Source organism: Podarcis filfolensis (genome assembly GCF_964270895.1).
Source record: "Podarcis filfolensis genome assembly, chromosome: 15".
Taxonomy (NCBI): Eukaryota; Metazoa; Chordata; class Lepidosauria; order Squamata; family Lacertidae; genus Podarcis; species Podarcis filfolensis.
Window position 1 is genome coordinate 43111764 of NC_139618.1, and position 15995 is coordinate 43127758.

The 15995-nt window shown below is 43.3% G+C and overlaps 2 protein-coding genes across 2 annotated transcripts in view; one reads left to right on the plus strand and one right to left on the minus strand.

Moving 5' to 3' along the window:
• Nucleotides 1-13917, minus strand: part of PIWIL2 (piwi like RNA-mediated gene silencing 2) — a 64663-nt gene extending 50746 nt beyond the window's left edge. Inside the window, exons 1-7 of the mRNA XM_083588416.1 lie at nucleotides 13805-13917; nucleotides 10141-10339; nucleotides 7460-7538; nucleotides 6293-6416; nucleotides 3748-3936; nucleotides 2661-2771; nucleotides 651-768 (exon numbers count right to left, since the gene is read on the minus strand). Coding sequence (XP_083444542.1) covers nucleotides 651-768; nucleotides 2661-2771; nucleotides 3748-3936; nucleotides 6293-6416; nucleotides 7460-7538; nucleotides 10141-10335 — 816 coding nt within the window. The 5' untranslated portion in view covers nucleotides 10336-10339; nucleotides 13805-13917. The remainder of the gene's footprint in view (nucleotides 1-650; nucleotides 769-2660; nucleotides 2772-3747; nucleotides 3937-6292; nucleotides 6417-7459; nucleotides 7539-10140; nucleotides 10340-13804) is intronic.
• Nucleotides 13918-14302: 385 nt separating this feature from the next.
• Nucleotides 14303-15995, plus strand: part of LOC310750564 (outer mitochondrial transmembrane helix translocase-like) — a 47487-nt gene continuing 45794 nt past the window's right edge. The window contains exon 1 of the mRNA XM_083588931.1: nucleotides 14303-14411. The gene's annotated coding sequence lies outside the window, so the exon portion shown is untranslated. The remainder of the gene's footprint in view (nucleotides 14412-15995) is intronic.

Here is a 15995-nt window from a genome sequence, read left to right on the forward strand (position 1 = left end):
ATTATACGTGTTTATATGTTTGTTTGTCTATGTATTGTTAGTTGTAAAGTGTTTTAATTTATGTTGGAAAATCAATAAAAATTTATAAAAAAAAGAAGAAGATGGCAACTAAAAATATAAAAATCGGATGATCATTACTCAAGATGGCAACCATACCAAGTAAAAAATCTAGCCTTGCTTTATTTTGGAAAAGTGGTCTAGTCCTTAAGTGTATTTTAGTTTCACTGCAAGTTCAAGTAGTAAATGGAAACTTCACCATTCACTTCTAAACTGATAGATGGTTTGAAAGATGCAGAAGGTGCTCTAAAAAGAAAAAGTGCCAGACAGTCCCCTGTTCCGGAGACGATTTATACAAAATCCTTTCTGTATGTTTTACCTGTGAGCTACATCCCTAGCATACACTCAAGTACTCCAAGTACTCCCCCCAACATCTTTTCATTATAACTCTCATGGAAACACACTGCACCTTAAGCTTAACACTGGTCACACGTTTTCTCATTTCTGTATCATATGGCAGCTTCTATATCCTAAGGAAGAGGATTTTTATTAACTATTGTCCCACACAGAAAAACCCACAAGAGGGAAAATGGAGACGTAGGTGGTGGTACATCAGAGCATAAAACATCTTTGGCTCCTGTATCAGGCCTTACCTCAGGCAACTTTATAGGCAAGTAGAGAATAGAGCCATCAAATGCTGTAACCTCTCCCGTCACTGATTTATGCTCCTTCAACATCCCAAAACGCATACTCTTACATTCTACACTGGGGCTGGAAGACAAGCATGTAGAAGAGAAACGAGGAGTCACAGTATATGGAGCTCACAAAATTTCCTCACTAGGGAGAGGAATTTGTATTTCCATTCCTCCTGGCCAAGACATTCAAAAACCAGAACTCACAGAATGATCAATCAAGTCTGAAGAACATCTGAACACATGAAAGTCAGTAGAAAAGAGTCCAGTAAAGTTTAATAAATCATGTACTGGGGGGAAAACTACCCAATGTCACTGAGATGACAGACACAATTCTATTCCACAAGCAGAGCAACAATCTTTACTGTTATGCTGTCTACTGAATTATTCAGATCAGTAATTTATTTATACACTTCTGTTCCAAAATAGTGTTTGATTTGATTTCAAAAATATTCTGTTACAGAAGGAATAGATCAGTTTAAATGCCGTATATTCTCTAGTCAGTATATTCATTGGGGGGGTGGGGTTTAAACATAAGGCAAATAAGGGTGGGAAAGATGCTGATTAATGAGTCAGTGGAAAAACCCTCACCCTAGTATAACTTAAGCTGGTTTCTACTTTTCAGTCTGCAATTCTAAACATGCTAACCTGGGAGTAAGCATCACTAAGCAGAGCCTCACTTCCAAGTACCGTATTTTTCGCTCCATAGGACGCACTTTTTCCCTCTTAAAAACTAAGGGGGGGCGGGGAGTCTGTGTGTCCTATGGAGCGAATGCAGGGGGGAGGCAGGCAGGAAAAGCCACCAAGAGCCGCACACAAGCTTCGCACGGCTCTTGCGGGCTTTTCCCCAGGAGGGAGTAGGGACTGACGCGGCCAGTCAGTCCCTTCTCCCTCCTCGTAGAAAAGCCCGCAGGAGCCGCGCGCTCCGTAAAGGGTGCACGGCTCCTGTGGGCTTTTGCGGGAGGTGGGGGAATTGCCAGGAGAGGCTGCGCAAGGCTAAAGAAGCCAAGACAGCCAGCGGGATCCATCCCGCTGGCTGTCTTGGCTTCCTCTTTAGCCTTGCACAGCCTCTCCAGAGCGGGATGGATCGCGCTCGCTGCCTTGGCTTCTTTGCTCTTTGGGGCTGGGGGCGAAACCCGGGCCTGTCCGCTGCTCTTTGGTGCTGGGGGGGGGGGAATAATATTTTTTTCTCTAAAAACTAGGTGCGTCTTGTATCCGGTGCATCCTATAGAGCGAAAAATACGGTAAACATGCATAGAATTGCTCTGTATATTTCATGTCTCCAATAGTATATTTTTATATACTAACCAAGTTACACATTATGTCCTTAAGCAGCAGAATATTTACAGGTTTGGTAAGTATCACATTTATTTCCATTTATCCCAAAACTTCTGTTCCTCATCTCACATCCTCCAGAAGCCCATGGGAAACACAAACACAGTCCTATAGCTTTGAAATTTCCTGAATTTTTACACCTCTAGTTTCATCTTTCACATGTTGTGAAGGGGGGCTAATCTGCTCCTCACCCACAACTTTGGATGAATAGCAACAGCACTTGCTACAAAAACCTGCTGCCATATAAAAAATAAGTGAATGGGATGCTGGTTAACAGTTACAGTTTACAGAACAGTCACACACTCATAAATTTAAGACAGAGGGGCATCACAAATTCTACTACAAGCTTACATGGCTTGTAACTCTCCCTTCACGGACAAACCACTTTCATCTTTTTAAGCTTCCATGTGTTGGTGGGGGTAGGAACACAAGTAGAAAGATTTGAAAATTCAAATCCAGTTTAGAATTGTAACATGAAGAATCCTGAGAACCAATCAATAAATGTCACATGGCCTACATTTTGAGAACAGCGGCATTATAGGCATATAAAAAGTGGGGGGCAGGGGGAGAGGGGGAGAGAGACAAATAAAACCAACAATCCTTCAACAGCTCAGATGAATGGTGAAAAATTACTACCTGAATGTCACATGATATTGATACACAGCTTCATTTTGACAATGGATTTTTATCAGGTTTAAAGCCAAGGGAACAGGTACTCCTTTTGAGCCTTGCTTCATTAGCGGTTCTCTAGAAGGAAGAAAGCATACTTGAAATAATTTACATGCTTAATTTAAGAGATATGAGCAGTTCGCTTGTTCTGAAACTGACTAATGATAAAGCAAAATCCCTGGTTTGGAGGACAATGTATGCTTACTTTAAGGGGAAAGCGGCTGACATCCTCATCACAGCCGAAGGGGAAGTGAATGAGTCCAAGTCTCATGGCAGCTGCTTCCCGCTCACACTTATGCTACACACCAGGGTTTCGTGTAATGTATAAACACGGCCCATATGATAAAATAAGTGTCCACTTAGCAAACATTCCTAAGAGCTAAGAAGTAAATTGCACAAGTTCAGTTCAACTTTCTCTCAAGGAACTGTACAGAGGACAGTACACTCCTAACTTATGCAGGGGTTATGTTCCAGGGATCACGCCTAAAGCCAAAATCACGCATGGTCAAAACACACTGGGTTCAATGGTGGGTGGGACTGCCAAAGTCTTTTTTCTCAGACACCCGCCCACTTTCTGCCCCTTTATTTTTATTTTTCCCAAGCACATAAAATTAAATGCACATAAATTGTGGGCTTACTGTAGTAACAACTGAAATGCTAAAAGCCAGAATGACAGGTAATATTGTTAAAATTTTAAAGTCAGATTTTCATTAATTATTTGACTGATTTAATTAACCACTAAGACAAATGAATATGCAGCACTACATTTCTGGAACACCTAGCAGAATCTAAACTGAAGATAGAACATGCTTCTGTACAATAAAAGAGGTTCTGTAGCCAACACAAGAAACAAACTTTGATATCTTCTGCATAAAACTCAGTTGTTCTGAAGAGACACACATCTGTAGACAAACGTTTAGACACTGCATTTCCAGCAAGAACTTTCAATGCCCCCAGTAGCAGGTTAATGATTAAAGAGGGAGGGGAGGTAGACAAGGAAGATTCTATTGATATGATGAGCCATCATAGATTTTTAGTATCAGCTTTCACTTACTTTTTCTCCACAAGCTTGTTAGAAACTTCGGAAGAAATCTCTGATCTAGGAGGTTCTACTGGTGCTTTCTGCAGAACTCCTGCACTTACAGCAGATGAGTCTCCACAGGCCCTACCAAGTCCCAAACCTGCTCTTCCAAGACCAACAAAAGGAATTTCACTTTCCACAAGACCAGGTACCCTGAATAAACGTAAAAGAGAATAAAAAGAAATGCATAGCACAATGATTTCCTTATCAGCTTTCAAACAGCATGCGAGATGGCTTTAAATAAAGCTCAGAACCCAACATATTTTACAATGGAAATTCCCCAGACTCAACACCAGTGAAGTGCAGTACATTGTTTAGATGCAGAAGACTTGTGTTCCAATTCCCATCACCCAGAGTTCAGTTTGGGCAAGTCGCACTCAGTCTGGCTACCACACAGAGTTGTTCTATGGACAAATGAGGTAGGAATTGTACAACACATTCTGTACAGAAGTAGAATAGAAATAGTGAGTCTCCAATAATCTGGAATTGTTATACTCTGTCCATTTGTCCCTCAAAGCAGCATCCTCCAGGGCTACAAGGCTACAGGAAAAAAATATTATTTTCTGGCATGCATGAAGTACGTACAGTGGTACCTTGGTTCTCAAACTTAATCCATTCCGGGAGCCTGTTCGACTCCTGAAACGGTTTGAAAACCAAGGCTGCAGGAAAACCAATTGGCTGCAGGAGCTTATTGCACTCAACTGGAAACCGTGGAAGCCACATCAGACGTTTGGCTTCCGAAAAACGTTCGCAATTTGTTTGACAACTAAGCTGTACGGGAACCAAAGTACCACTGTATCTTAATTTTTCCCCTCCCCCCCCTGCTTCCTATAAATTCTATTACTGATACATAATACCTTTTACTTATGGTTACTAATCTAAACAATACATACATCATTTCATATTTGTAATAACTAATAATTATGACACATACACGCCGACACAACTTGTTAATTTATTCAGAAATGTCAGTGTTTATTGGTTTTTTTTAGTAAGTGTTGCAGTTATATGCCCTAATGTAAATATATATCTCAATGCAATATGTTAAACAGTTTAAAGATGAAAGTGAATAAAAACTTACAAAAAAGCAGTATGATTTGTGATCAATGGTTCTCATAATAAAATCTGTGAAATTTCACATCTATATAAAAGAGGGACTGATCAGATCCACAGCATCTTTCAACTGAAACTAATGAAAGAAACTAATGGCTTTGAACTTTTACTTGAAAACTGATACCTAGATCATTGAGCTCATTTCACTTGAGCCAGAAAGATATACAAATCTAATGGATCATCATTGAATAATTACTGGCTGGCTAAATGAAGCATGTCATTTTTGCCCAAGGTAGGACAAGTGGCATTTCTGGTATAATATAAGCTAAACAATATTGGATACACATACATAGATACGGAGAATTTTGAAATTTACTTTGAACTGAAATCAGAACTCTTCCTGCTTGGACTTATGGATGTACAATTAGAAAAGGACTATGGAACTTTGTTTCAATATATGATTACAGCTTGTTTGGAGGTTCTAGCAGGGGAGCGCAGCTATCGTATACCCTTGACCGAAGAACGGTACACTCCTTCTATCTGGGATGGTCGTCCTCTTCCACCGAGCGCGCAGCTTCGGAAGGGACGCACATGGAGCGGTGAGGGAGGAAGGGGACACCTGCCTAGCCAGCCAGATCAGCCAAATCAACCCTGGCGATCAATGGGGTGACAGATGTCGCAGCCAGATCGCCCTCACATCCTCACATTACAGCAGCGAGACTATATGCACAAAGATTCATCTTTACCAACAATGCTTGTTAAAATTAATGAAATTAGCTGAGATGGCAAAACTGACATGTTTAATCAGAGGAAAGTCCTTGTTAACATGTACTAAAGACTGGAAATCTCTCAGACTTTTTGTGTGAAAAAGAAAATGAAATGACCTTAGGATCTGGGGATTGAAAATAATGTTTGTTTATATAAAATGGTTTTGTTGGGTGTTATATTGGAGTGGATGAAGTGATTATTGTTTATAAGTAGCAGAGAGATGAAGAATTGAAAATTCTTCAATCTCTGAACTATAGATTATCTATTTCCTCTTGAAAGCCTTTTTCTATCTGTTTTTTCTTGTCGCTATCTCTTTTTCTTTCTTTTTGCATCATGTTTTAATCTTACTTAGATTAAAGGTGGACAAAAAAGATAAATGATATTAAGTTTTGTATGTCTCTTTACAAACTCTATGAAATTTAAACTTTATAATGTTTACTTAAAATAAATAAATAAAGACACATTTGTTCATCAACATTTGCCAACTTTTAAATCCAGGCTTTCAGTGCTGATTGTTCTATTGATTTCTTTTCTGCTGTGGATTGTTATTGTAATTTTGTGTTTTAATCTAAGTTTGGATATGTGTGTGCACGTGCATGTGTATCCCTCTGTACCACCCTAAGATTTTTATAATGAAGAGGGGTATATAAATAATTTTAATAAATTACTATATTCACCTCAGGATCACTTTACTCACCTGCCACGTCCCAGAAGCTGCCTTTCCACCTTGCTGTCTCCAGCTGGCCCTCCTCTAAACTCTCCATGCTGTGCTGGCAAGTCCACTTTGGGTTTGATAGTGATGTCACCCAAAATGCCTCGGCCTAAATAGAGTATAAAAAACAAGATAGAAAAGTTATTTTTACAGGTTTAGATACTACCCAAGGACAAATATTACTGAAGTATAAGAGAGAAGCTCCTATGTGATAAGGCTAACTGACCCAAAGTAGGCTTTGGGGCAGTCTCAAAACCAAGTCCCTAGAACCATTATTTGCTTTGAGGATGTGTAGGTTGTATGCAGAGACCCCTCTAGTCCCTGGATCCAGCAAATGTTAAAATCTAAGAAAAGTTGCTGGAATAGCCAGGCTGGCTTCCTGGTGAAGTAATCAGCCATTACGGTAACAAAGGGTTCTGTGCCAGATGACAAATGGGTGGGGCTCCCTCCCTCAACTCACAGTTAGTTAGAAAGACAAAGACTGGAGTAGAGAGTTGCAGTTATGTGAGTCAGAAGCTGGAAGCAATGAAGCACGCTGGGAAACCAGAGATCCAGAGCCCTGTCTGATTTCTGCTTGGATCCAAGGTTGTGGCTATGAGAGAAGCAAGGCCTTCTTGGGAAGTTAATGCTGTGAACCCCTCCATCATAGGCTCAGATTGTATATTTGTGTAAATAAACCATATATCATAAAGACACCACATTCCCTGCTGTCCCTCATTCCAAAGGAACACACGAACCTTGAGTAAACGCCTGAAACCCCTGGCATCTCACACTGCTCAGGGATTGGAGTGTCATGCAACATTATTGTTACAGGTGTAGGTACTACCTAAGGACACACATTACTGAAGTACAGTGGTGCCTCGCAAGACGAAATTAATTTGTTCCGCGAGTCTTTTCGTCTTGAGTGGTTTTTCGTCTTGCGAAGCATGGTCCGTCGCAACTGCACCTCTTCAAGCGGCTTTAAGAAAAAAGGAAACAAACTCACAAGACGTTTTCGTCTTGCGAAGCAAGCCCATAGGGAAAATCGTCTTGCGAAGCAGCTCAAAAAATGAAAAACTCTTTCGTCTTGCGAGCTTTTCGTCTTCCGAGGCATTCGTCTTGCAAGGTACCACTGTACAAGAAAGAAGCTCCTATGTGATAGGTCTAACTTACCCAAAGCAGGCTGTGGAGCAGTCTCAAAACCAAGTCCCCGGAACATGGAACCCAAGGTCGAGGTAGATGTGGAATGCCCCTAAAATAGAATGGAGGACAGAGAGACTCTACCCATTATACCTACTGGTTAAGCATAAGGCCAACTGGAACAACTGCCAATGATAACTCTTGAAAATTTAACTAGAGTTTTGCAAACAAAGGAAATTTCTGCATCTAAGTTGCAAACCTAAAAGTAAGCTAGAAGTTTTTCAACAACAACAATAATTTTGTTATTTGTATGCTGCCTATATGTTGCCCTAGCCCAGAGGAATAGTAAAAACACAATCAAACATCAAAACCCTCCCTCAAACAGGCCCAAGCAGCAGCATGATAAGCTCTCTGCCCAACACAAATTAGTTCCACAAGCATCTAACTATAGTATTCAGAAAACAGCTAGTTTTCTAGCCATGTTTTATTTAAGGTTCTTCTTGAATGTCTTTTCAAAATACAAATTTTAATTAATTAATTTTTACACACACAAAATACAAATACAAAAGAGAACGCCCATTATTCTAAAAAATAAAATAAAAATAAATCTCCCTTTCTGAATGAGGTAGGAAAATCTAGCCAGTTTTAAAAGATTCACTTTTACACTTGACAATGTATCCTTGAACAATGTTTCTACACTAGAACCCTTTAGTTTTACTGAAACCTTGCTTTTCCACATTTCTCTAGAATGTTCCAAACTGCAATTTAATATAACATGTAGGCCTGGGCAATGTATTGAAACATCGTTCAGGGCCAGAGCACTCAGCGGGTGGGGCTTGCCTGCACCTTACTTGCCTTCTCCACTGCCTCCTTCCTCCCTGTGCCAGGTACTGGCAGGAGTGGCGTTGGCTTTACCCAGGAACCTTGCAGGGCCAGGGCCGGTGCTGCTTGTTTCTCCCTCCATTTTTCAACATCACACTGTATCACTACATCGCTATGCTTAGCTGGTGAGACATCGCAATGTTGAAAAGCTGGCATCATCCAGCCCTAATAGCACCATACTATTCAGTAATGACCTAGGCTGTAGTGAGATCCTCCTAGAACATGACTCACAAGTAGTGCTGGACAATATCTGGTTTTCAACATCACAATTTATCACGAGCGAAATATCACAATATCACGATATATCACGATATATATCCCTGTGGTGGCAGAGGGTGTGTCGTGCTTCCCTGCAGCAGCAGAGGGTCTTGCCGTGCCTCCCAGTGGCAGTAGTGGGTGCGCCGCGCTTCGCTGCAGTAGCAGAGGGCCTTGCTGCACCTCCCTGTGGAGGCAGAGGATGCTGCTGTACCTCCCTGCAGTGGTGGAGGGTGTGCCGCGCTTTACATTTAAGGAGGGCCTTAAAATGTAAGGAAGTAGTAGATTTTATAAAAATAATAAACTTCCATACATTATATTTAATATATTTTCAACTAATTTACGAGTAGTTTAAGTGATTTACTTAGGTTGCATCTGCTTCACCGCTCAGAGGTCTAAGTGGAATCTGTGCGTGCATAAGCCCCACTGAGTTCAACTAAACTTACTTCTACTTTCCTGGGAGTAAGCTCCATTGAGTTCAGTACGGCTTGCTTGTGAGTTGACACGCATTTGCTTCCACTGCTTACTGAAAAACACCCTCCCCATCATTCTCACATGGTACCCAACCTCCTATTTCAGCCTAAGGCAGCCAGCTAAATCTTCTCCCCTCCATTCCCCCCACCCCAACAAAGCCCTCATCTCACCAATCTCTCCCTTTTTATTAAAGGGAGGGAGGACAAGAAAACAAAAGATACAGTGGAACCTCATGTTACGGATGGGATCAGTTCTGGAGGCCCGTCTGTAACATGGAACTGATGCAAGTTGAAACGCCACTTCTGCAAATGCATGAGCGGCGAAACCCGGAAGTAACCCGTTCTGGTACTTCCGGGTTGCCACAGGACGCAACACGAAAACACGTAACATGAAGCGGATGCAACATGAGGTATAACTAGTGGTACCTTGGGTTAAGAACTTATTCGTTCTGGAGGTCCATTCTTAACCCGAGGTACCACTTCAGCTAATGGGGCCTCCCACTGCTGCTGCCGCCACTTGGTTTCTGTTCTCATCCTGAAGCAAAGTTCTTAACTCAAGGTACTATTTCTGAGTTAGCAGAGTCTGTACCTGAAGCGTCTGTAACCTGAGGTACCACTGTACTACAATTGCATTTTATTACCAAAAGTGGGGGAACAGGACAGCAAAGACTGCAATTAGCTAGCAACCATGTCATCCAGATATTCCTCCACTTTATTTTAATTGCAGCAATTTCAATAAAATATATTTAAAAGATAAAAAAAGTAGTGAGCAATCAAAGTATGGCAATTCCAGAGTAAAGGGGTAGGGGGAAGCTAACTTAACAGAAAAATCCTGTCTTTTAAAATCATTTTCCTTTTCTCGTGTTCTAAGTGATGATTGAGCAACAGCTATTAATATGCAGGACACACAGCAGAATTCGCTATAGAGAAGAAACATTCCTCCTATCAGTTATAGTGAACCCAAGTATGCCATGTAACATCTCCCTGTACAGCATTGTGTACCAAAAGAACAAGGGATCTAGTTTTAGCATGAACCTGCAGGTACTGGCCAACCACTTTCCAGCAAAGTATCACTGCTGGAGATTATAAAAGTTGTATATTTACCTGCTGCAAATGTCCTGGTTGTTTCTGTACCATCTCGCATACTCTTTGCATCCTACCAGCTGAAGGAATAGACCTTCCTCTACTGTATACATTATCTTCAATCGCAAGCAGCTGTGGCGGAGATTCAGGCACATGGCCACTCTGAGGCATATGGAAAGATGCACCACCCCGAAATGGGGGTCTTGTGGGATACATGATACTGTTTGAGGGGGGAAAAACACATTTCAGAAGCATACAGCAAGGGGCTCTCTATAGTGATCCCAGTTCACCATGCCAAATTAAGTCTGAAACAAGACTACAAAGATGCCCTTGAACCATCTACCAAGACTAGCACAATCCACCTCTACCACCATCAACATCTCATTTTATTGCCACCCCCCAACCCTAGGTCTCCTATCAGTCTCCTTAAATAGTGAAGAAAGACCTTCGCAAGAATTAGGTTCTTATCATTCTACAATGTACTTCCAACTCCCTGCCCCCATGAACACCTCCCTCCCTCAGAGAATAATGCAGAAGAAAATGGCCCACACAGACCAACAACGGCCTAAGCACCAACAATGGTAGACCTTAATGAGCACAGATACACCAGACTTAAAACTGGTTAAACAACCATTCCCTCTCCCCATAGAGCCTTGGGATACAGTTCAGTGACTGGCTAATGTGTTCAAAGACACTATTCTAAGAGAACCCTCTGCATATTCACCAAACTAAAATTCCAACTTTCTTGGGTGGGGAGAGGGGGAAGGCATGAAAGTGAAACTTTTATATAATCAATTAGAGAGGATTTTGAGAGGAAATAAAATGTTTGTACTTTTCCACAAATTCAGGGAAACTGTTGGTTATGGGGTGATGCCTTGAATGAGTTGTATTAGTGCATATGCCAGGGTTGAGGAACCTTTTCAGCAACACAGATCAGATCATCATCCTCATGGCTGCACATATCAACTTCTGATAATGAAGGGGGTTGCACTGAAACTTCTGCTGAAACAACATCCCTCTCCTCTGTTTCAGCAGCACCTAGCTTTGAAGCACTAGCTTTGGGACTTGGGAGCACCGATGTCAGATGATAGGTGGGCAACAAATCCTCCTTTAAAGCCATCCAAGTTGGTGGCTGAGGTGGACTCTACACCTTTCCTCCTACCTGAGGCAGATTTTATTGCCAATACAAGGGAACCAGAAAACCTGAAGCAATGATGACTTGGATGTCCTGCCGCACCCCAAGACTGAGGTAGCCTTGTGGTAGTGTGTGTATTTCTTAGGCTTGGTTTAAAATACTGTACTCTCCCACCTTCCCAGAAATATTGTCTTTTGGGTATATAACTCTGCTCAGGAACAGATGCAGAATGTGCCTTTATTTAATATCATCCCTGTCCCTTTTAAACTGCCACTCTGAGTCTTATGAAAGTTAAAGAGAAAGGATTTATTTCACAATAAGAATGGTAAAGAGATGCATCAGGAGTTGTTGTTTAGTCGATTAGTCATGTCCGACTCTTCGTGACCCCATGGATGTCTGAGTTACTTGAACCACGACAAGGCAGTGATCCATGAAGGGAGTGCCAGGAGTTAGACATCTTTAAAGAATCAGTAAACAATGCATACTGAATTCAGGCTTTTCAATTAAGTACTTTCTTTTATCTTTCCTGAAACTTCCAACATTCAGCTTCACTGGATATCCACAAGTTCTAGTGTTCTGACAGAGGAAGACAAACTTTCTTCCTTCCACTTTCTCAGTGCCATGCATAATTTTGCAAACTTCTATCATGTCACCTCTTACTCACCTTTTCTCTAAACTAAAAAGTCCAAACACTACAGTACAACCTTTTCTCATAGGGGAGTCACTATATCCCTTTTTAGTTGCCCTTTCCTAAACCTTTTTGAACTGCACAACAGGGGGTGCCACAGGGGCCATGGCTCCGGGCACAAGATTTTTGAGGGGGTGCGAACCAAGCACCCACACATGGGCAATCCCAGTGTAGCCTGGTGCTCCTCTTCGCGCAAGGGCCATGCTGGCCAGCTGGGCTTGCCTGCGGAGGCAGACCGGCAAGCAGCTCAGCGCAGTCACACTTTGCTCTGGTGGAGGTGGCGTTGCTCCAGCAGCGTTGGTGGCAACAACTGGGAAAGGGTCTATTTATTCCTATTCTTTGCTTCCTGCAACTTAACCAATTCCTGATCTCCTCTTTTTCCTTGACTGTCAAGCTTATGCAGGAGTCTTTGGTCCAAGTACACTATGTCAACTGGACTACCTCTACCTATAAGCTTACTGACACTCTCAAAGAATTCTAAAAGGTTTGAGAGACAGGACTTTCCTTGCAGAAGCCATGCTTGCTCTGCTTTAGTAGGGGTTTGTTCTTCTATGTTCTTTACAATACTTTCCACCAGTTTTCCAGGAACAGGTGTAGTAAAAACCATCAGCTAGTTTAACAAGTGCTACGAATTGACGGCTAATAAGCTATATTAACTTGGGTGACCCAAAACATTTTGGCACCTGACGTGAACCACAAAATGGTGCCACCTCCTCTTCCAGGGAAGGAGGGAGTGAAATCTACATCAGCAAGAAATGGCGATGGGGGTGTGTGTGTTTCAAATCAACCTTATCTAACAGCTTAAGTGAGAACCAATAGCTGTAACCCTGTAAGGCCATTTCTATTCCTATTATCAACATGAATGTTATTTACAGGACTCCAGCAAGTCCACTTTTTGAATTATTATGGGCCCAAGAATGACCCTTGTTCTTCCATTACCTTATCTGAACCTGCTGGACCTCCTAAGCAAAACAACCTTGGGTGCTCTTCTGTAACTTTGCAGAAAGCAAGTTTGATACTTATTAAACTATACAACCAAATGAGAACCTGTAATGGAAAATCAATGTATCTGCTTCCATTTAGAAACGGTGTTCCAAGTCTCATGAATCCAGGGTCTTCTCAGAAGACTTAACTGCTGTCCATCCAGCCCTGAAGTTATTTCTTAACCGTTTCCTTCAAGATCAGATTAACATTGTCCAGTGCAGATTCCCTCTTTTAAAACCATGTGTACAGTTCACGGCAGTGGTTGTCCACATACCTGTGCAATATTGTATATTCACAATTCACACCCACGGCAATCTTGCAAGTCCTAAACTGCCACCTGTACACCATTTGCTTGCCTTGTGAATGGGCGTTATTTATCCAGCAGTAGGTGAACCCGGGGATCAGTTTATTACCTCTCTCTCTTACACACACACCTATGTGCCGATGTTGACAGTTCAATAAAGACTAAGTAAAACCGACACAAAAACAAAAATCGAGCAAAAATACAAGAGCAGCCAAGGATATCCGCACCAACCCATCGTCGCCCAAGGCCCACCGGACCCAGCGCCGCCTCCCAGGGAACGCTACCAGTCGAGCTGCGGCTGCGGGCCTTGGAGCCTGGGGTCCCCCGACCCTCCGACCTGGGAGCGGCCAGCGGGGAGGACACGCCTCGGGAAGCGGGGCAGGGCTGCTCGGGGCAGCCGGCGAGCAGCGCCCCCCGTTCCGCCCTCCGCGAGGGCCAGGCGCCCCCAGCCAAGCCCGCCCGAGAGGAGCCCCGCTAAGGCGGCCTCGGAAAGCGAGCCCGCGCCTTCCTCCTGCTGACCCGGGACGACGGCGCTCCCCTCAGAAAGCCGCCCCTGGCCGGACCCGCTCCTTACCCGCCTGTCCCCTCAGGGCGCCGGCCGAGCAGCGCAGCCCAGCGAGGCGGTTGGCGAGGCGGCGGCGGCGGCGGCGAGACCAACGCGTCCTCCTCGCGCCGCCGAAACCTCACGCACGCGCACACCGCCCAGCGCCCTCGCCAGCCCCGCCTTCGCGCCTTTAGAGCACGTGGCCGGCCCCGCCCCTCGCCCCGCCCCGGCCCGGGGGCTTAGGAGCAGCCCAAGTTCCCAAAGCAAAGGGCGGGCCAGCAGGAATAAGAAAGGCCCATCACGTCCGGCGCGAGCTTGAACTTACTCATTAAGAAATACGTCAAGTAGTTCATGAGGACATCTCGCCAGTGAATGGTTATTAGGAGTATATCCCTGCCTCAGTCTGGTTTTCACCCACCACCGTTTAATGGTACAGTCTATAACTGTACCATTGGGAAAGGAGGGGGGAATCGGGAGCGCGTCCGTAGGGCGTGGTCAATTTCAAGGGCGACTCCCTCCTAAGGCTCCAAGCAGCCGTTGGGGTTTGATTTTGAAGTGCAGCCCCGCCTCTCTGGGAGGGGCCTCTGCTCTGCCTCTTGCCATGGCAGTAATTGAACAAGCTGTATCGATAGATCAGGTTCAATAGAATTTGCTTCTCTCCTTCGAGCCCAAGAGACGGTTTGGTCTTCTTGCTCCAAAGACTCCCTCTTTCGGAGCAATGCATAAATCATGAGTGCATCGCTTCCTGTCTTCATCAGTTCCTCAGAACAGAGTCTGCTTGAAGTCTTCACACTCCCATGTTCTCAGGCAACAAAATAGACAGACCAACTCTCGCTCACTCTTCTCAGGCAGTTAACAAGTTAACAAAGCAATAATTCAGCGCTTCTGTGACCTTGATTGGAGTCACTTTTGCAGCTTTTACATTATACTGTATTGGGTCAGCAAACTTTTTCAGCAAGGGGCCAGTTCACTGTCCCTCAGACCTTGTGGGGGGCCGGACTTTATTTTGAAGAAAAAAACCTGAACAAATTCCTATGCCCCACAAATAACCCAGAGATGCATTTTAAATAAAAGGACATATTCTACGCATGTAAAAACACGCTGATTTCCGGACCATCCACAGGCCTGATTTAGAAGGCAATTGGGCCAGAATCTGGCCCCCAGGGCTTACTTTGCCTACCCATGCTGTATATGTTTTCTTTTCCCCAGTATGTGTGTGTGTGTGTATAGTAAAATACATTTCCTAACAAATACAGTACAAATACCAACATGCTCTATATGGGGCTGCCCTTGAAGATGATCCAGAAGCTGCAACAAATGAAAAAATTGGTGAGAGGGGCAGCCTGATGGCACCATGTGTCATCCTGAAAGCACTGCCCTGGCTGTCAGTGAACTACTGGGTCTTATCACTACAATACAAAGCCATAAGCTGCTTTAGACACAAGTACTATACCTAAAAGAGGACCTCTCTCAATACTGACCGTCTTGGGCCCTAAAATCAGCAAGGGAGGAACTGCTGGTGCTGCTGCCTCCAGGTGCTGTCCAATGGGCACTGACCTGCAATGGGGCATTTGGGGTAATAATTCTCTGTTATAGAATGCCCCCCTTGTGAGCTGTATCTGGCTTCTTCATTATTTATATTCAGAAATAAATTTTAAGCATTCCTCTTCACCAAAGCATTTGATGACCGAAAAATATTCCTCCTAACAATCTTGAAATAATTTCCTGTGAGGTTATGTGACTGTTCATGGGCCATTGCCAAGGGCAGCTGCCCCCTTAGATCAATCAGGATCAATCAAAATCAATACAAATCTGAGGTTCTGACCCCCCCAAAAAAGCATGACCTGCCAACAAAAATCCTGGCTACACCCATGCTACATCTTTAATTGTTTGCTTTTGTTTTGTATTGGTTTTCTGTTTTGTTAATTCATTTGATTTGTATGCTGCTTTTCCACAAAAAATCATGCTCAAAGCGGCTTAAATCAAACAGAAATGCATTTCAGTTAAGGAGCTTGTGGATGTAATCTCAGAGCCTTTGTTTGTGATCCTTGGGAATTCTTAGAGAACAGGTGAGGTCCCTGCAGAATGGAGGCAGGCAAATGTCCCCATCTTCAAAAATGTGAAAAAAGAAGACCCAGGTAACTTACCAACCAGTGAGCTTCACATCGATACCAGGAAAGGTCCTAGAACAGATAATTCAACAGTTGGTCTGTGAGCACTT